The sequence below is a fragment of the Corvus brachyrhynchos genome, unplaced genomic scaffold (genome assembly GCF_000691975.1).
Source record: "Corvus brachyrhynchos isolate BGI_N302 unplaced genomic scaffold, ASM69197v1 scaffold45, whole genome shotgun sequence".
Lineage (NCBI taxonomy): Eukaryota > Metazoa > Chordata > Aves > Passeriformes > Corvidae > Corvus > Corvus brachyrhynchos.
Window position 1 is genome coordinate 1,719,720 of NW_008238361.1, and position 19,622 is coordinate 1,739,341.

Consider the following 19,622-nt stretch of genomic DNA (forward strand, 5'->3'; position numbering starts at 1 on the left):
CTTTCGGACAAAAATCTCAGCTATCCTTGAAGGTTCTACTTGGCTGAGGGTGTGGGCAAGGCTCCGGGAAGCGATTTGTCAGCATTGCAGGGGAATGTGTTCTCACCTGCCTGGCTGGAAGGAGCTTTCTGAGGAGCTCTGGGGGTACCTCGGCTCCTCTGCTGCCTGCAAACCCCGCTTTGCTTTGTAGGAGAGGGAAAAGGTGTTTATGTGCTAATGGGGAATTATTTCAGCTCGCTTTGGAGCTCCTGGTAGCCTCATTAATGCCTGCTTGGTTTTTTACAAAATACAGTACTTTTCTTCCCGGTGTTTTATAGTCTTTAAGGCCAGGGAAAGGCTTTTAGGGAAAGCCTTTAGAATTCATCTCTGATTCTCTGGGATAAAGAGGGAACCGTCCTCTCTCCCGTCAGGGCTGAAGGGTCTCCTCATTTTTCCAGTTTTGCCTTCAGTGCCCGTGCCAGAAACCGGCTCAGATGCCTCAAAGGTTGAGGGGTTTGGTGCTTGGCTGGCTGAGCTCACATGTTGAGACAGGAGCTCCTCTAGATCCGCCTGTCGTTGATAATTTGGATAATTGGGCTGCACTTACAGCCAGGGGGGTGTGGGAGCACCCCAAAATTGCTGCCCCAGTGCTGGAGAGGAGTGTGGGGAGCCAGTGTGGCTCTGCCTGTGGAGAACTGAGGATGTCCAGGGGGGAATGACACCGGGAACCATTACCAGAGGTGTGGATCAACATCATCTGCAGAGCTGATCGGAAAAAAAGCCTGGAGGAACTTGGCAGAACACACGATCCCTCTCTTCCTCAGGCAGCCTGTGTAGATGGCTCGGTAATGCTGAATTTGGAGCCGGCAGTTTCTCCTCAATGTGACAGCAGCTCTTTTACCAGGAATGAAAATGTTAATCCCTGTTTAAAAGAGGAGTTTAGGCGGCGGGTTGGCTTCCCTCTTGCTGTTGAGGAAATGATTCCAAATTCTTGCAACACGATTACTGGGAAAAGGCAGCCTCTGCCCACAACCAGTATCAGCTTTGCTCTGAGCTGAATTTTTTTTCTTCATCTTATGCCAAGTGAGACTTGCAGATTTCTGGAGTATGTCTGGTTGGAGCTTTCATGCTGATTACTAAGCTGGCTGGAACTATGGAGCAAGGGCTTATTAAAAATTAATAGTTATTTTGGAAAATGTTATCTTTATTAAAGTACAGCACACTTGCAGGTTGGACGTGGGAAGGTTTGGAATCTGTATGTCAAAGGCTGGAGACACCCATGGATTGAAATATTCCCTAGCACTTCAAAAGACAAAAGCAGTGGAGGAAAAAACACCTGCCAGCCTTTGTCCTCTGTCCTGGAACTCAGAGAAAATGTGGTTGAGTCAGAAGCTTGAGATCAAGTGGGTGATTTGTCTGACATCCCGAAGTGAAGAGGAAATATTTGAAAGATCCAGTGCTTGGTGTTACAAAGTGTTCCCGAGTGGATCCTCTGCCTGTGGGACTCTGTGGATGAGGAATTCTGTCTCCATGAACATGCCTTCTCACCCACTGCAAAAAGCCAGCACTACCCAAGCCCATTAACCCAGGGCAAAATCACATCAGCAGATAAGAGACAGCAGAAGATAAGAGAGTGTTTTAGCCTTATCTGAAAGTCTTGGTAATTTAATTTTTACAGGTCTTTGTCCTGGTCCTCTGCTGAGTTAGAAGAGATGTCTGAATGGCATTTTCAAAGCAGGGATAGATCTAATTAAATTAAAAATCTACCTGATTAACTGCCAGGTACTGATGGAAGATCATTGCAGCACAGGGGAGGTGATGGCTGCAATTTGTGGTGCTGGAATATCTCTGGGGAGGGGGGAAAAGATGCTGTTTAATTGAGTTTATTGCAATGTGCTGCAGATACTTCTGAGATGACTCAATCAGTACTTTATATTCACCTTTAACTCTTTTTTAACTGGGAGCACTAAACAGCCTTGCCAATTAGTCCCTTGAATTAAAATTGATAATTGGGTTCTGCAGTGAACCCTTTGGAAGGAATTACTGCCGCTTCCAACTCTTTTTTGCTCCCTGGGAAAATCAGAAAAGCTGTTGGCATTGGTTAAAATAGTTGTGTTAGGGTGAGAACAGGCCCTGCTGCCACAGTTCTGGTTTATAATTCTTTATATACCAATAACAATAATGCTTTTTTCCTGGAGGACTCTTAGGTGTCGTGCAACTGATAAAAACATTTTAAAGCTGGCTGTAAATTCACTGGGGAGTTGTTGTTGCATCTTGGATGTGCCCACAGGAATATGGGACAAGTAAGAGTGGAATGGAACGGGAAGATTCATTATTCCAATGTTTGCTGGTGCTGTCTAGTCCTGCAAGTCATTAGAAGGATTTAAATTAGCCACAGCATTAAGGGAAGCACTTGCCAAGTTGAATTTCAAAGGGGTTTGGGACTACCAGCCCTCTTTCAAAGCAGGAATGTCTGGTTGCAATCTCAATACACCATAAATTACTGCGCTCTGCGGTAACATGTGGCAGTCTTGAGCTGTTTGGGAGCTCTGTGCTTGTTGTGTGAGATGGAATATTAAAAGTTTCTCCAGGTTAAAGCTTCGTTTTGTACTTTCAGGGCCACTGTGAAGAAAAAAAAACCTATATTAGTTGCCTTTATCGACCATCTAATCTGCATTTATCAAGTTTTTTGGCTCCTTTGATATTTATATTTCTTGCTAGGACAACAGCAGCTGTGGCTTAAAAATACCTTTAATTAGGTGTACATACCTGTGTCTCCCTAAAATGTATTTTAGGAGGTATTTTTATTGTTTGAACCATGGCTACTGCAATAAAATAATTCTCAACAGGGCCAAAAATACTTACAACTGCTGGGGATTAGCAAGTAATTAAATCCAGAAGGGCCTTGGAGCTGTGAGTCGAGTTAGTTTTGCTGTGATTTTGACTGTATGCAGTGTACTCAGTGTCCATACAGACACAGAAATGAGTTGGGAAGTTTCGTGCTGAAACCTTTCAGGAGAGAGCTGAAACCTAGAGGAATTAAAGTTGCTGATTCCCCGAATTCCCTGGCAGTAGGGACTGCAAAGGGAAAGCCCAATTGCTGTCTTTGCCTCCCAGTTCTCTTGCAGCTTGGCTGTGTTGAATTCTGTGATTTTCTTCTTTGAATTGCTCATCTTAGCAGGGTTTTCTTACTACTTTTACAAGGGAATTAATTAGAATTGATAACTGGGAATGCCAAGTGCCCTCCCAGAGTTTTCCCTGTGAAGTGTGATCACAGAAAAAACTGAATATTGTGATATCTGTGTGCTTGGAGATGACCTGCACTGAAAATCCACCTCAGCCATCCCTGGTTTTTGTTTTTTGGAAGGAGGAAAACCATCAGCACTGAATCAGCTCCTTGGAGCAGCCAGTGTTTGATGTGTTTTCTGTGCAGCTGATAATTAGTGGGCCCAAGGGTTTGGGAGTGAGAATGCTGCTGTTCATCTGTTGTTCTTTCAGTTGACTGGACTCCAAAAGGCTCCAAAGCCTAATTCCTGGTGGCTGCTTGCTGGTGTGGAAATAGGAAAGTCTTGCCTGTTACTGAGCTCTCCTTGCCTGGGGATGTGGAGCTGAACCCTCTGGTGCCTTTGCATCTTCCAGCCAAACACCTCTCCCCAATCCAGCACCTTCAAGTAGTGCTAAACCACCAAAAAATTCAACATTCTTCGACTTCTAGTGACGTAACTCTGGTCTTTATTAAGACAGCAATATTGAAGCCTAAGCTTGGCATCCCCCATAGACCAAACCCAAGCATATTGCTTAGGAGGGGTTTTATTTCAGTTTAAAAGCTGACTTTCTGTTGGACTCTGCATGAAACATAAGGTTTCAAAAGCAGATCGTTCTTAATGTTGAAAGTATTTTTGGCTGAAATTACTGAAGCTGCCAAACAAATTTTAAAAAAGGAGGATTGCAGCTGGAATGAATGTCCAGCACAATGGAAAATGAACTTCAGCCTTATCAGCAACTCCTTGATAAAACTGAAAAACCACCCATGTTGTCCTTGCCAAAAATGTTTTATTTTGCAGGAACAGATCCCAAACACAAATAGGTTTTGTTGTTTTTTTTTTTTCCCCCACAAATACCACGGCTCCAATTCCACATTCTCCTTCTGTTTTCGAGGGTTGGCACGGCTTCAGATCTGCAAAGGAACATGAAAAAGAGGGAGCAGCCTCGCTGGGCTGTGCTGGAGTTGTCTGTTCAGACTTGAGTGAGCCTCATTCCTGACATTCCTGCCTTCTGAGGGTTTCTCTGGGCAAAGGGATGAAAATGCCAGCTTGAATAGGCCTGCACAGCGAGGGCTGCAGCCCCTCTTTATTTGCACAGGAATAAAGGTTTGGTTACTGGCTGCTGAATGAGAGCAGGAAATTTCCTTTGTGGATCCTGCAGCTCGAGGAGTTTGAAATGAGCTCTGTTTGTTCTGCCACACACCAGCCTGGAGAAAAGGTGGGGAATATTCCTCCCAAGCTTGCTGAAAGTGCTTTTATTCCACCTCAGCATCTTAAATAGGAGAAATTCAGGGGGGGGGGGAAGAAAAAGCCTCCAAGCAAAGCAGCTCCAGCTGCCAGGGTGGGAAGGAGTCTCGGGGCTGGAGGTGGTGACTCTGTGTATACATAAATACATCTCCTGGACATATATGGGATGCTGAATCCCTGGAGCCTGCTGAGTGAGCCCATAGGTATTTGTCTGAGGAATGAGTTTCTGGGTGAGGCTTTGCCGAGACTCCTTTCTAGCCAGCAACCATTAAGAATCCTCAATCCTGCCCTTACTTGCTGGAGCTCAGCGAGATGTGGCAGCCAGGCAGTGCTTTAATGTCACCCAGGTGGCTCTTGGTGGCACTGGGTGCTGCAGTTCCTCTGTCCAGGGTGAATAACTCAGCCCTGGGGCTCCAGGATGAATAACCTGGCCCTGGGGCTGCAGGACAGGGCTGTAATAGCAGTGCTGGAGATAGTGGGGAGTAATTAGCAGTGGAAAACGCTTATTGATAGCTGCAGTGAGTAGTTAACTCCGGGTCACCTCGCTTAGATTTGTTCCCGACGTGTCATTTGTGCTGAATTCAGCTGAAGTGGGGTGTGAAGAGCCTTTTCTGACAGCTGCCTCTCAGTCAGATTGACATCGTTTACAGAGATGAGCATTCGAATTAAATCCTTCTCGTTCACCAAATTACCTTCTGCTACCTAGTTTGGTAATGCTTCACTCCCCATGTGTTATTCCTCATTTCAAAAACAACATTCCTGGGATTCTTGCCTCCTTCCCGTGCGGGAGAAGCTGGCCAAGTGAAGTCATCTGCGAGCCGTTCACACCATTCCCCACTCGGGGTTCTGCAACAGCCTGAGCTGTCTGTCAGGGGAAAAACTTGAGGAATTCCTCTAATCCAGTTAATAATCAGAGGCCTTACAGCCAGTTCATTCTGGAGAGCTGGGAAATTGATGGGATAATGAGCTGATAACCCCCCAGACTCCTGGGGCTAGCTGAGTTCTTGTGGTGGGTGGTCTGTGCTGCATTTTAGGGTCTGCTGTGTTTTAGGCTCATGAGGAAAATACAGAAATAAGGATGTATGATGGCTAACAAAATGAATGTTAAGTTGCCCAAACCCTTGCCCTGTTGGGCCACTGACCTGGTTTAAATGTCCTTCTAAATCAGAAATCCTCAGGAAGTGAAGCTCAGCACTGTTAAGGCCAAACCAAATGGTGGTTGAGTGACTGCAACTTCTTAGAAAAAACAAAGATTTTTTTTTTCCTTTTTTTTTCCTTTTTTTTTTTCTTTTTTCCCCCCCAAAACCTGTTGCCAGATTCACCAGATGATTAAAATACAATTTTTAACTTTGGATGTATTTTAGCTCTTCACATCATGATTGTTGTTAAGGAAAACAGAATATCCCTTCACAGCCCTGTAAGTAAGACAAGCACAAAGAGCAATACCTACATCTGTTCCCCCAGATTACTAAAGTAGCTTTGATCTTGTTGATAAAAATCTGGTTTATGGGCTAAACATAAACATTTATTGCAAGCTTTATTGGTTTACAGAGTAATGAGGCTTTTTGTGACAGATAAGTTGTGTGCTTGCCTGCGGGATTGGGATTTTTCCCTGCTGGAAATCTGTTTCCTGCAACAAGTTCTTTAATTTGAAGCAAGAGTTTCTTCTAAAAATTGCCAATGTGACAACTGAAGATGCTTTTTGCACTTGGAGCTATTTGTTTTAAATTGGCTGTTAGACAAATCAAAGCTGAGGAATTTCAAATCTGCTTTGGAAGAGCTTTTTGGAGTTCAAGGATTTGTTCCCCTGCAGGTTAATGCTGGGCCTTCAACTTGGGCTGACCCCGTTTCCCTCTCCTTGGGAGCATCCCGAGCTTTTGGTGGGTGACAGATCACTGGGGGGGCATCACTGAAAGCCTCTCTGAGCTTTCTGAATAAGCCTGGATGACTGCAGGAAGAGGAAAAGAGCAATTAATGAAGATGTTGTTTGTGTTCCCTGCAGGGTCCCCTTATTACGACAACGTCCGCCCGCTCTCCTACCCGGACTCCGATGCTGTCCTGATCTGCTTTGACATCAGTCGGCCAGAAACCCTGGATAGTGTCCTAAAAAAGGCAAGTATTTGAGCAGTCCCTGAGCATGGAGCTGCTGGAGAAGCTCATCTTTAAATCCCTGCAGTGGTGCTGTTCCTACACTGGAAACTTCCACTTTGTTTCTTTTAATGGAGCGATGACAGGAGGGTGCTTTAATTTGAGGTCATTTGTTTGAAAGGGCTGGATGTTAATTGGAAACAAGAACTCACTAATGGACACTTGGGGCTGGAGAAAATCCTCAATCCTCAGCCCTGAGACAGCAAGGAATTGTTGAGGGTGGTGTGAGGTGCTGTAAGACATTGTCTGTCACGTGTTCCTGTAGCAGGATTGGGAAACTTTGCTGTGTTGTAGGGGTGGTTAAAAATTGTCTGCCGAGTGTTTGGACTTCTGCCATGGCCTTACATAATTTGTGAGGCTGACATTACAAGGAGCCAGTGACAAATGCCTCTGGAAGCCACCAGCAGTGGCACAGAAATGCAGCCCTGCCCCAAACCTCTCATGAGATCACTGATCCGAGCATGTGTCAGACTTCCCATGAGCTCAAACACGGAGTTTTCATAATCAGGCTCTGTGTTTGCAAGGTGGTCCTGGTCCTCTCCTTGGCTGCTGAGCATGAGTCGACTTCACAATGGGTCTTGGGGCTTAATGACCTGAAGTTCCTTTTTTTTCTGAGGCTGGGGCCAGTGATTCTTGTCTCACTGGGGTAAAGTGGCTTACAATGCTCTGAACAGCCTACAAAAAACACTTCAGAACTGTTCTCTCTGTGCCAAAAAGAGTCCAGAACTGTGTTTTTTGTGCCCCTGCTAATGCTGGTTGCTTAATTCTGCAAGAGTTTTTTCTTAATATGATTTTAAACCCAAATGGTAGCCCTAAATTTTAGGGAATATCATCTGTTTGGTTTATGCTGTGAAGTTTTTTGCTTTGGGTTCTCAACGTAGCCTTGTGGAAAGGGTGAAAGGCAATGAATTTCTCCCAAGTTCTGTCTGAAGGGCTCGTTGCTGGTTCACTTTGGGCAGGTTTGTGTAGTTTTAGGTGTGAGAATGCAGCAGTAAACCCCCATGGAGCCCTGCTGACGTTGTGCTTGTACAGGAGCTGCCTCTGCAGCCGTGTCTTGAGGAGCTGCTGAAGGTGGGGACACCAATTCTGCACCTGGCTGGGGCTGGGTGTGAGAAACAGCAGCTCTGCAAACCTTTGCTCATGTGGGTAAACAATCTCGTTCCCTCCTGATTAGTAAGCCCGTGGAATTCACGAGTGTGTGAGATAGGAAGATTTCATCCTTGGCCAGGTTCTGCTGGAGCCGGTGCCTTCAAAAATTACCTTGAAGGCAAACACAACCATTACATAAAAATACTCCAGCAGGGAATGTCAGGACTTCTCAAACCTCTGCTTGCACCCATTGCTTCTTTGGGTTTAAACCTTCAACAACTTCTGATTTTTCCAGTGGAAAGGTGAAATCCAGGAGTTCTGCCCCAACACCAAGATGCTTCTGGTGGGGTGCAAGTCGGACCTGCGCACCGATGTCAGCACGCTGGTGGAGCTCTCCAACCACAGGCAGACCCCCGTGTCCTACGACCAGGTAGGGGCCACCTCCTTTTTTGTTCTTCAGGGGGGAAGATCAACCTCTTTTCTGTCACTGGAGCCCTCATTGTGGCCAACTTCTCCCTCGTGATGCCACGAGTGCAGCCTGAAAGGCAGATTTGCACCTCTGGTGTGGGTGGAGATGGATTTAGAAGCTATTTAGGGCTAAAGGAAATCCTGCAGCCCCACAAGAAATCATAAAATCATCCCTTTAAACCTCAAAAATTGTTGCCTTTTTGCTTACAAATTGCTTTTTAGGTGAGTTGTAAAAGAACTTCCTGCTTTTCTATGCCTGCATGCACCAAAGATGTGGCTGAAAGGTGACACATCCTGTTTATTCACTGACAAATTGGTAAAATTGCTGTCTGCAGACTTCAGATTTGAATAATGTTGGCTTGACTTTAGAATCATGACATTATATTGGAATCTAATCTGTCCCCAGCTCCTTAAAAAACACCTTGTCCCTCCCTCTGGAGGTGCAGCAAAGCCAGAAGGCATCTTCATTCTTGATGAGTTCTTTGCTCTTGGGGGAGTGAGAAATTCAGAGCCAGGCATGAGAGGAGCTGAGGTGAAAGGGAAAGGAATCAGGTCATGGGAGAGAGAGCAGGATGTAGGGAGCAGGGAAACTGGGCTCTGAGGTGAACTTCCCTTTATTACTCACATGTGTGTGATCATTCATGGCTGCTGAATCATGGTGCTGGTGGCAGCTACACCCTGTGGGAGGGACAGTGGCACCTCCACGAGTCACCTCAGTGTCTTTAGCCTGTGCTGGCAGCCAGTTTGGGATGTTTCATCCCTCGTGTTTTCCAAACCAGCAGCTCCTGATGTGGGGTTGCTAAGGATGCAGCATGTTTACATTGGAAAACGGCAGTACTTCAGTAAAATCCCCAAGTCGTTCCATGAGAGGGATCAAAAATCTGCTGGCAGGTGGATTTTTTTCCCTGGATTCACAGCTCAGCCTGTACCCCCGAGGAGCAGGAGTCAGCTGAACACAAGGGACACACAGCTTCTTCTAAAAATCCCCTGGCCTGGCTAAGCCTCTGTGGGATCAGAGCTTTCCCATTCCTCTGAGCTCCCTCAGGAAGCGCTGGGAGGACGAGGACGTGCTGGTGACACCCTGCTCCAGCCTCCCAGGGAGCTACACCTGAGCAAACATTGCTGAGGCTCAGCTCAGTACGAGCTGAGATGTTTAACTGTGGGGAGGGCTCATCCTACAAGCACCTGCTCCCTTATCAGCCTCTCCCCCTTCCCACTGATAAGGTGGCTGCATCACTGCAGGGCAAACAGGAGGCTGCATCCCCAGGGATTGGTGCCATCAGCCTGGCACTGGAGCAGGCAGCAGCAGCTCAGGGATATGTGAGGAGCAGCACGTCAAGGATGTGGTTGGATTTCGTAACTTAGTAAAGATTCATCCCTCAGAAAGAAAATTCCCTTGGAACAGCTCCCACTTTTGCACATAATGCTGTATTGTGTTCTGGTAGCAAAATCCACCTTGGGGTACTGGGCTGTTGTCATCTGTCACATGTTGGCTTGTTTGCCTTGTGCTGCTGGAGCAAATATCCCTGCTTTGACTTCTTAAAGTCAAAAAAGATGGACTCCTACAACCCCTCGTGTCCTTTCCTGTTTTTTTTTCCCTGTTCCCTATCAGGAAGTTGATAGAACTATCCCAGAGCACATTTCCCTAAGGACTTTGCCCTCTTCCTGGAGCTGTAACAGGGACTCTGCTCCAGGTCAGGAGCAGCTGGATATTCTTTAAGAGCACAGAATACATTTTGTCTTTGGAGATTTCAAGCTTCAGTCTGGAAGCTGCCAGATTTTCCAGGAAATTCCTGGATTCAGGTTATGGTGAAACTGCTGAACAGGCCCCACTCAGCCTCCCCTGGCTTTTCCCAGTTGTTTGCAGTCACTGAGCTGCTCTTCTCTCCCAGTTTGTGCTTATCAGCACAGGAGATAAGGCTTGGACACTCATTTAACTCCTCCTGGAAGGAAAGCTCTGTTTATTTTCCCAAATCAGCTGTGGGAGCTTTGGGTTTTCCAGGGAAACAGCGCTGAGCTGGAATTGTGAGGCTTGCTCAGGCTCTCTGCACAACTTGGTATTGATCACATGTTCTTTTTTCCCCTCAGGGTGCAAATATGGCCAAACAGATTGGAGCAGCCACATACATCGAATGCTCAGCCTTACAGTCAGAAAACAGTGTCAGAGACATTTTTCACGTCGCCACCCTGGCGTGTGTGAACAAAACAAACAAAAATGTGAAACGAAACAAATCTCAGAGGGCCACAAAGCGAATTTCACACATGCCTGGCAGGCCAGAACTGTCCACAGTGGCCACGGACTTGAGAAAGGACAAAGCAAAGAGTTGCACGGTGATGTGAAGGAGCTGGGATTGCCTGGAGGAGGAGGAGGAGGAGGAGGAAGAAGAGGATCCAGGAGGGGTTGGAGCTCAATGAAGTCACAGCCACGGGGTGTTTAATGAGGGCTTTGCCAGTGCTTTCACGGAGGCTTCTCCTGTTGTGTGAGACTGTACTTAAGGACTGAGCAGCAGGAAGAAGAGGCTCTGAGAGAGGCGGCATCAGGAATTTCTGTTGAAGACAATGCCAAAAAAATGATAATAAAAGGGAAAACGTTTGAATGTGCTGAGAGAGGAGAGAGAGAGTGATTGGGAAAAGAACCCTGCAAAGGAGAGATGTCATGGACAGCGCTTGTTTCTTTTAGTAACGCCCTGCTCCTGGATGCCACCACTTTGATTTCATTCAAATAATACTTTAATGGGATTTTTTTTTTTTTTTAATGAAGACGTTATTAATACGCCCTTCTCATTAAGGAACTATCCCCGTGACCTTAGAGTTGGTTTTCCAAAGGATATGATCCCTTTTTTTTTTTTTTTTTTTAAGTAGCTGATTGTGAAAATGGAGAGGATACCGAGGCCTGTGTGTCACCTAGAGGAAAACCGGGGAGAAGTCTGGAGTTTTGCCTTCCTGATCCACGTTGGAGCATGTTGGGAATGAAGACAGCTGTTTGAGGATTCCCAGAATTTCCGTGGAAATGAGATGGATCAAATTTGGGGGGGGGGAGGGGGGGGTACTGGGGGCAAACCAGCCCAGCAGGGCTCTGACTCGGCTGTTCCTCTTTGTGGTTGTGCTGTGGAGTGGAAATGGTGCCCAGTCCTGCTATTCTGTGTGGCCACGTTGCTGTAGGTTCAAGTGGAAGGTGCTGAGAGCTGTGATGGCAAATGATCCGTAGTTTTCCAGCCCTGATCATTCCTTAAGCCTTACTGCCCACCTGGGGAAGCCCCAAAACCCCCTGGGCTTCTCCCAGGAGCTGGAGAGCCCGTGGATCCCGGAGAAAGCTGCAGACAAGTGCTGTTCTGGGATGTGGTTACAAAAGAAAAAAAAGAAAATACCCCTCAAAAACCTGCAAATGAGCCAGCAGAGCCTTTTGTGATGCTCCTCATTTTGGGGAGGAAACGGGGTCTGAGGAACTGTGAGGCCTTAAGGGGTCCCCTGTGGGAATTGGATGCTGCCCTTAGTTTTAGGATAACACGAAAGTGTCCAACCCCCAGCCCTGAAATGGGGTGAACTGGTTCAGTCCAATCCCTTTTTGCTGTTGTTACACTGAATTAAATCAGCTTTTCCAGTGGTTTGCAACTCTTCCTGACCCACCCAACTTCTCCCAGAGGAAGGAGCCCAAAGCTCTGACCGGGCTGGTTGCTGCTTGTGGAGGACAAGCATTTCATTGCCAAGGGTGATGCTTCGTTTTTGAAGTGTTAAAAGCTCTGTTCACTCGTGCAAAGGTAAAGGTGAGCTCAGAATTCAAACTCGGTTCTGTGTGTTGCCAGCACTTTGTTTCATCTGAGAAAAGAAGACAAAAAAAAAAAAAAATCCCATTCCCATTCTGGTTATTTCCCACCAAAAAAAAAAAAAAAAAAGACATTTTTGACCATAATAAGCTTTTAATTGATGCAACAGTGCTCTTAGGGCAGTATTACAAAATAGCTGGTAAGTGCTTCTTTCTGTATTTAAATATTGTGGAAAAAATAAGTTATAACTGTTATAAAGCAGGACATTCATTACTTTTTTTTTTTTTAATTGTTGAAGTCACTTTGTATGTTTGGTTAATGTTTCTGCAGTATTTATTAAAATACCTTTTTTTTTTTTTCCTTTGAATTAAAAAACAACAAAAAAAGGAATTTTCTTGTGGTGGAAATCATTAATAATTGTGTGGTTTTGGGGCTTCACTGTGCTGAGCTCCAGGCCAGGAATGGCTGGGATTTAAACAGGAATCTTTCTCTTGCAACAGCCCCTTTTGGGCATTAAATTTCCCACTTTGCTGTGGGTTCCTTCTCCGAGTTGTTTCCCAAAAATGCCGGAGGCAGAGGAGCAAAGCAAACAAGTGGGGGTTGCTTTGCTTTGCCTCTCAAGCTGAATTTTCACATTTTCAAATTCAGCTTTCAGGTTGTTCTTTGCCAGAAATGCAGCAAAACTCATTCCCAGCCGAGGGATGTTCCCGTTGCTGTCAGCGCTGGGAGTTCCTTGGGATTCCGAGTTGTCCTGCCCGGCGTGAGGCTCCTGTGGGACACAGAAGCTGCAGCTCATCCTCCCCTCCCAAGGGCTTCTTCCGCTGTCAGTCCAGGCAGGAAAGCTTGGAATTGTCTCCCTGTGCCACTCTCCATCTCAGAATTCCCAGCAGTTGTTCCTTGGCACTGCCCTGATGGTTCTTTGCTGCTCCTGACAACCCAGCAGCTCTGCAGGTGCTGTAATTGATGAGTGAGGGGTTAATTAATTAGTTACCCTCCTGCCCAAACCCTCCCTGTCATTGCCACCTTTGGTTTGAGCCTTGGTGTCTCCACCTGTGCCAGGCTGAGGAGCCCTTGGCTGCTGGGTTTAAGCAGCGCTCGTGGGTCACTGGTCCAAGGGCAGGCGGAAAAAAAAAAATTGCTCCTTGGAATCCCTTTCCATAAAGGATAGTTCCCAGTTCGTGGTTCCTCTTGGAGGGTTTTTGGCACCTTTATCAGAGCTGCAAACGCTGGAGGAGCAGTTGGGCCACTCTTCCTTCCTCCTCATGGTGCATTTGTCTTCATCCCCAGCTTCATCCCAGCCCCTGTGGTCCCACCCCAGGCTCCTGCTGCTTTTCCTGGGATTTCAGCCCAGCTTGGCAGGGCAGGAAATCCTGCACGAGCTGCAAACCTCCTCCTGGGCTTTGTGGATCCTCTGCTCCCTCTGAGCTGCTGTTCCCAGGCTCCTGCTGAGACTGAGGAATAGGAATGGTCCTTCCTGCTGCCTCCAGTTTTGCTTTTGAGATCCCCCAAATTCTGTAGGAGTTTTTGACCCTTCTGATGTTTCCTGGTGCTCCTGGGTCACTCCCAAGAGTGGCGTGGTCGCAGCTCAACTGGGATGGATTAGGAAGGTGCTGTTAAAGGACTCTTAAACCGTCTCCAGAAAGGAGATAAAACCAGACTTAATGGTCCAGAGTTGGGCTGTTTGATGGATATTTTGGGGTTGTTCCACCCAGACTGGTGGTGCTTAAAGCTCTGTGGTTATTTTGGGACTCAGTAGTGGAGTTTGGTGGATTTGGGGTCAAGTGCTGGCATTTCTTTGCCTCATCCTCACGTAGCCTCTCCTAAGGGAGGGATTATTTGCTGAAAATCAAGTAAATATTCATTCTCAGCTCATTTGGTTTCTTCCAACCAAACTCCTTTCCTAAAACAAAAGATTAATAACCTTTTTTTCCAGGGATTCTCCATCTCATCCCACTCTTGTGCCAGCCTTCCTGAAAAAGCTCTGGAGAGGCTGAAGCTGCAGCAGTGGCTGCTGCCAATTTAAAAGCTCAAACTGAATATTTTTAGTATTTTTTTTAAGATATATTTTCCTGCAGCTCCTTCAGCTCCTTCATCTTCCCAGCAGGTCCTCAAGTGTCCAAAACGACCTCGGATCCTGATCCTCAGGATCTGGCACGAGAGCCCTGCAGGCATAAAGGAGGAATGTTGTGCCAAGTGGGGTTTTTTTATCCTCCCCTGAATGAGCTTGGAGGATGAGAAGGAAGCTGAGGAGGTGAGAAAAGATTTCACCGAGTTTTCCAAAGGATCTGTGAAGGAGGAATTCCAAGTGGGGAAATGGGTTTTTAGCCTTCCACCCACCTCTCAGCAGCACCAAATCCTGCCAGCTCCGGCTCTTCCCTGGAACTGTGGCACAAACTCTGGGAATTCTGCTCCTAAATCTCCTTCCCTTGCAATTTGGCTGTGGAGGTCGGCAAGGAATTTCCCTGTGGGAAAGGGGTGAATCCTTCCAGGATGCTCCCTGCTCTGCCGTGGTCACCTGTCCTGCTCTGGAGGTGGCACCAGCACCGGGATCCCATGGGAATGAGGGCAGGATGAGCAAAGCCCCCATCAGCCAGACCTGAACCCCACAGCAAGCAGAGATATCCGGGTTTAACCACATTCCTGGGCTTCTTTTCCCAGGAAACAGCCCCTTGGAACCAGTTCTGGTGCCACTTTGGTGTGAAAATGGCCGTTTAACTCATTTTATAGCAAAATACAAAATAATGGGGGTGGGGAAGTAGCAGTAGCCCCCTGTGAGGGGAATAAAGGGGATTTCAGTGTATTTGCAATGAAATAATGGTGGTAATCTTGAATATTATTAAATATTAATATCATTTTAATTATAGTAATATTATATTGATTATGACTGTTTAAATACCTTAATATTAGAATAATATTGAATATTATTGAGTGGGGGGGGGTCAAGTTCTGCCCTGTGGGCCTGGAGATGTGGCCTCAGGCAGGGTCACCTGGCTTTTTTAGGGGAAAAACCCAAAGAAAAGCTTCACCCTCAGCACGGGGCACCTCGACTTGAGCAAAGACCCAAACTGAAGGAGCAGAGGGACAAACAAACACGAGGGCTGGAGTTCCAGGGCTGGAATCCAGGGCAGCAAATGGTGCTGGTGGTCCTGGGGGGGCAGAGGATGCTGATTCAAGTGCTCTGCCCTGAAAAATCAGCAGTGTCCCCGGGCTGTGACACCCCTGGGGCACCTCCTGCTGCTGCTCAGGGAACTGTGACCGTCCCTGGGTGACCTCGGGGCCGGGGACAAGGTGACAGCAACCGCGGAGGGACTGGAAAAGGAAAGAAAAGGGGGATGGCGCTGCGTGGGACCCTCAGCCCCTTTCCCCTACAACCTCCGCTCTGTGCCTCCATGGCCTGATCCGGATCTGGGAACGTGTCCCCCCCTCCTCGGGAATGTTTCCCCCTCCTCGGGAATGCGCTGATGGCATCGAGCTGCACAATTTCCCGGCGAACAAAAGCAGGCTCTGGGGCTGCAGGGCATTTTCTGCCCCCAAAACCGGGACCTCCCAAGTCCAAGGGAGTTGGAGGTGGCTGTGCCGAGTTTCGGGTTACTCCGAGAGGAGCCATTAACCTTATCCTGGCTGGAAGAGCTGCAGATCGGACTCAGGACTCGCCTTAAAGCAGACGTGACTCATTCCTTGTCTGGCGTGTCGGGAAATCTCCTCCCTGTGCTGCTGCCGGGTGGGAGCGGAGCGCCCGTGACGAGGGCGTGGGGCACTGCCCTTCGCCCTGCCCTGTGCCCCGCTCCCGGCTGCCACCGCTTGCCTGGGGCTGCCCTGCTCAGGAGGAGTTTGGTGCCCTCTGTCCTGCTCAGGGTGTGTTTTAGTGCCCTCTGTCCTTCTCAGGATGTGCTTTAGTGCTCTCTGTCCTGCTCAGGAGGACTTTGGTGCTCTCTGTCCTGCTCAGGATGAGTTTTGGTGCTCTCTGTCCTCAGGAGATGTTTGGTGCTCTCTGTCCTGCTCAGGAGGAGTTTGGTGCCCTCTGTCCTGCTCAGGAAGAGTTTGGTGCTCTCTGTCCTGCTCAGGAGGAGTTTGGTGCTCTCTGTCCTGCTCAGGATGTGTTTTGGTGCTCTCTGTCCTGCTCAGGATGTGTTTTAGTGTCCTCTGTCCTTCTCAGGAGGTGTTTGGTGCCCTCTGTCCTGCTCAGGAGTTTGGTGCCCTCTGCCCTGCTCAGGAGGTGTTTGGTGCTCTCTGTCCTGCTCAGGGTGTGTTTTAGTGCCCTCTGTCCTTCTCAGGAGGAGTTTGGTGCCCTCTGTCCTTCTCATTTTCCATGGTCTACAGCAGGAGCTGGATGGATGGATGGATGGCTCTGCCTTTTCCTGCCCAGAGCAGCTGTGGCTGCCCCTGGATCCCTGGAAGTGTCCAAGGCCAGGTTGGACAGGGCTTGGAGCCGCCTGGGATAGTGGAAGGTTTCCCTTCCCATGGCAGAAAGTGGAACTGGATGGGCTTTAAGATTCCAAAGCATCCCGTGGCTCCCAAAGGCCCTTTCTCCACCTTCATTTTCGTCGTTTTGCCCTTCCCTGATAAATCTGGGATCATCCCCCCGTGCGACCACACCGGGCTGAGCTTCTGCAGGTGAACTTGGGCTGACACCGCTGCTCTGCCCCTTTCCTGTGCATTCCCACCCCGAGCTGGGGCACATCCCATCTCCAGAATCCCTCTCTCCGGAACTACCAGAGGCAATTCCATCCCAAACCACCGATGGCTTTTGTCGCCTCGTTCCCTTTGTCCCTTCCTCGTGCGCTCCCACTGTGACCCCAACATCCCCGTGCCGGCTGCTCCGCTCCTTCCCTGCCTGACCCGGGCACGGCTTAGGCAAACACCCACCGGAGAGGACACCAGAGGGAGTTTTGGAGATTTTGGGATGCTGCGGCTGGGGTTTGGTGGCAGTTCTGATGCCTGTGGTGGGGGATGAGGGTGGTGAGGAGGGCAGGGATGCGTTTGGAGTGTGCGATCTGTGTGTCCCTGGGCTCGCTGGCGCTGAAAGGGCTGGGAGGGGGCTCTGGGGGCGCTGCCAGGGGAGCCCAGAAGGCTCAGCTGGTGTCAGCAGCATTCATGTGCAAAGCAGGGAGCCGGGGCAGCGCATTAGCTCCGAGCTGGAATCGCTCTCGCAGGCGAGCCCAGACTTCTCAGCGACGCCGCACGCTCCAAGCTCGGTTATTCGTTCCAAATGCTGCCGGAGCATCTGCTCTCAACTAGCCCGAAATCGTGTTTAATAACAAGAAAACCTACTCCGGCCAAGCCCCCGTTGGGAGGGCTTTAGGCCGAACAAAAGGCCCCGCTAGCCCTGATTTCCATAACAGATGCGGCAGGCGATGCGTGACAGCCCGGCCCGGGGAGCGCCTTTATTCCCCGCATCTCCATCTGCAAGCCCCGGCCCTTTCAGCGCATTAATTACTCTGCCGAGGCTTTGTGCGGCTCGGGAGGAAGGGTTTGCGTTTCATGCTACAGTGCCCGTGGTAATAGCTTGGGTTGGGGGCGCTTTTTTTTCCCTTTTTTTTTTTTTTGCCTTTTCCTTTTCTAATTTGAGTGCTGAAAGCGCGTTCTCCCTGCGCTCCTCCGTTCCTCACATGGCCCAGCCGGGAAAACACCAGCGGCTCCTTGCGGGGCCAAACTTCTCCTCACAGGCAGGGCTGGTCCCGGGCACCCCCAGGAGCCAGCAGGGAATCTGCTCCCTGCCAGGCCGGGGGTGATGCTCAGCCAGGCACCCTCGGGATGCTTCTTCTGGTCCATCCTCAAAATCCCCCCAGCTCCCAGAGTTTTCAACCAGGGCCAAGTCTGTCCTTGGAGCAGCCTGGGATGGTGGGAGGTGTCCCTGTCCATGGAACTGGATGAGTTTTAAGGTCCCTTCCAACCCAGACTTCAAATTCATTGTTTAACTGTTTGTTTGTTTGTTTGCCTTCCTTCCTTCCTTCCTTCCTTCCTTCCTTCCTTCCTTCCTTCCTTCCTTCCTTCCTTCCTTCCTTCCTTCCTTCCTTCCTTCCTTCCTTCCTTCCCCTCTTCTTCCTCTTCTTCCTCTTCTTCCTTCCTCTTCTTCCCTTCCCTTTTACTGACATCCTGACAAAACACCTCAAATTTGACCACTCTGAGTATTTTTCCTGCTCTTAACAAACCCACTCCACTTTCCTATGGAATTCTCTGGGAATTGTCCCTGCTCTACCCCCCAGCTGCTCTTTCCTACTGCTTCCCATGGATCCCACGTGTGTCCTGCCAGGTCTCCCTGGCCCATCCCCACACTCAGCACATTCCCACCCCATGAATTCCATCCTATTTTTGCTGCTCAGGTCACTCATGTGCCATATTCTGATCCTCCTCTGCGCCTCTGCCTTCTCCCCACTGCCAGATTTCCACGGCAGCCTCCGACCATTCCCATCCAGGCTGCCCTTAATCCCCTTTTCCCCTCTTTTCCTAGTTTTTTCCCAATATATTTTGGTTTCTCACCATGACTACAGCTCTGAGCCATCACTTTTTGAAACCCTCGCTGGAGGTTTGAGCGTGAGATTTTTGTGCTCCAGGACTGGATCCTTTCCAGCCTTTCCAAGGCATTTCCAAGATGTTCACATTTCCAGCACTCAGGGATATTAAAAGTAATTCCTTTTTTTTTTTTTTTTTGTTTTTCAATTTATTGGAAGAGGGAAAATCTCAGGATAACTTTGCAGGGATCATTTGTGCCGTTTATATCTGCAGGAGATTAATGATAACTCTGCTTTTATCTCTCACAGCACAAACTCTGTGGGATCCATCCTTCTCCTGCTCCTTGATGCCCAGCAGGAGAATTCCCAGCTGGTTTTGGTGCTGGAGCACATCCAGAGAAGGACAACAGACCTCGGGAAGGGTCTGGAGCAAAGGAATGCCCGAGGAAATCATTTATATATTTATTTTTTAAAGGGATATTCTCTCTGTATGTGATACATTCCATATGCAAAATATCCATCCCAGGAAGGTGCTGCAGCATCCCAAAAAAGTGACAGTCCTGGAATTTACACCCCTGAGGAAAGCAAGGACAAGAAATTCCCCCTACCCTGCAAAGGAGCAGCACAGAAATCCCAGGAATTCCCAGTTTAACACCTTATTTCCCAGCTGAAGGCTCCCAGCACGGCAAATCCACGAGGATTTCACTGGGATATAACTCAGCTCTGTCCACATGTTTCCCCAGAGCTCTCTGATTTTTTTTCCAGTTCGTGGGATGGGAAATCCATGGAATGCTGGGGACCACCCCGGAGCAGGGAGCAGTGCCCATCCCTCTCCTGATTATCCCACCAGGCCCCAGCAGCTCCAGAGCACTTGAGCAGGGATTTCCAAAGGCAGGGAATCGGTTCATTCTCCTAAAATCTCGGAAGTGGGGAGATGAAAGGGAACCCTGGTTGCTTGGGCACGGATGGGAAGAGCTGTGGGATGCTTGGGAAGCTTTTCATGGATTTAAGCCTCCTGTCCAGTTCATTGTGCTCCCCCAGGCTGGAGAGCAGCCATGGAGCCTCCAGCTGAATTCCTGAGGGGAAGGGGCAGGAGCTGGCTCTGGACACAAGGTTCTGGAGGGAATCAGACCACAGAAATTCCTGGTTTTCCAGCGAGACAGAGCAAAAAAGAAGGAAAAAAAGAAGGAACAAAGCTCTTCAAAAGATCA

At 48.5% G+C, this 19,622-nt stretch overlaps 1 protein-coding gene across 1 annotated transcript in view; it reads left to right on the forward strand.

Annotated features, from left to right (window-relative positions):
* The window catches only part of RND3 (Rho family GTPase 3), a 16,146-nt gene extending 3,812 nt beyond the window's left edge, over positions 1–12,334 (forward strand). Inside the window, exons 2-5 of the mRNA XM_017736022.1 lie at positions 6,186–6,370; positions 6,493–6,602; positions 8,023–8,157; positions 10,284–12,334. Of these exons, the coding sequence (XP_017591511.1) occupies positions 6,186–6,370; positions 6,493–6,602; positions 8,023–8,157; positions 10,284–10,535 (682 nt within the window). The 3' untranslated portion in view covers positions 10,536–12,334. The remainder of the gene's footprint in view (positions 1–6,185; positions 6,371–6,492; positions 6,603–8,022; positions 8,158–10,283) is intronic.
* Positions 12,335–19,622: the final 7,288 nt, after the last annotated feature.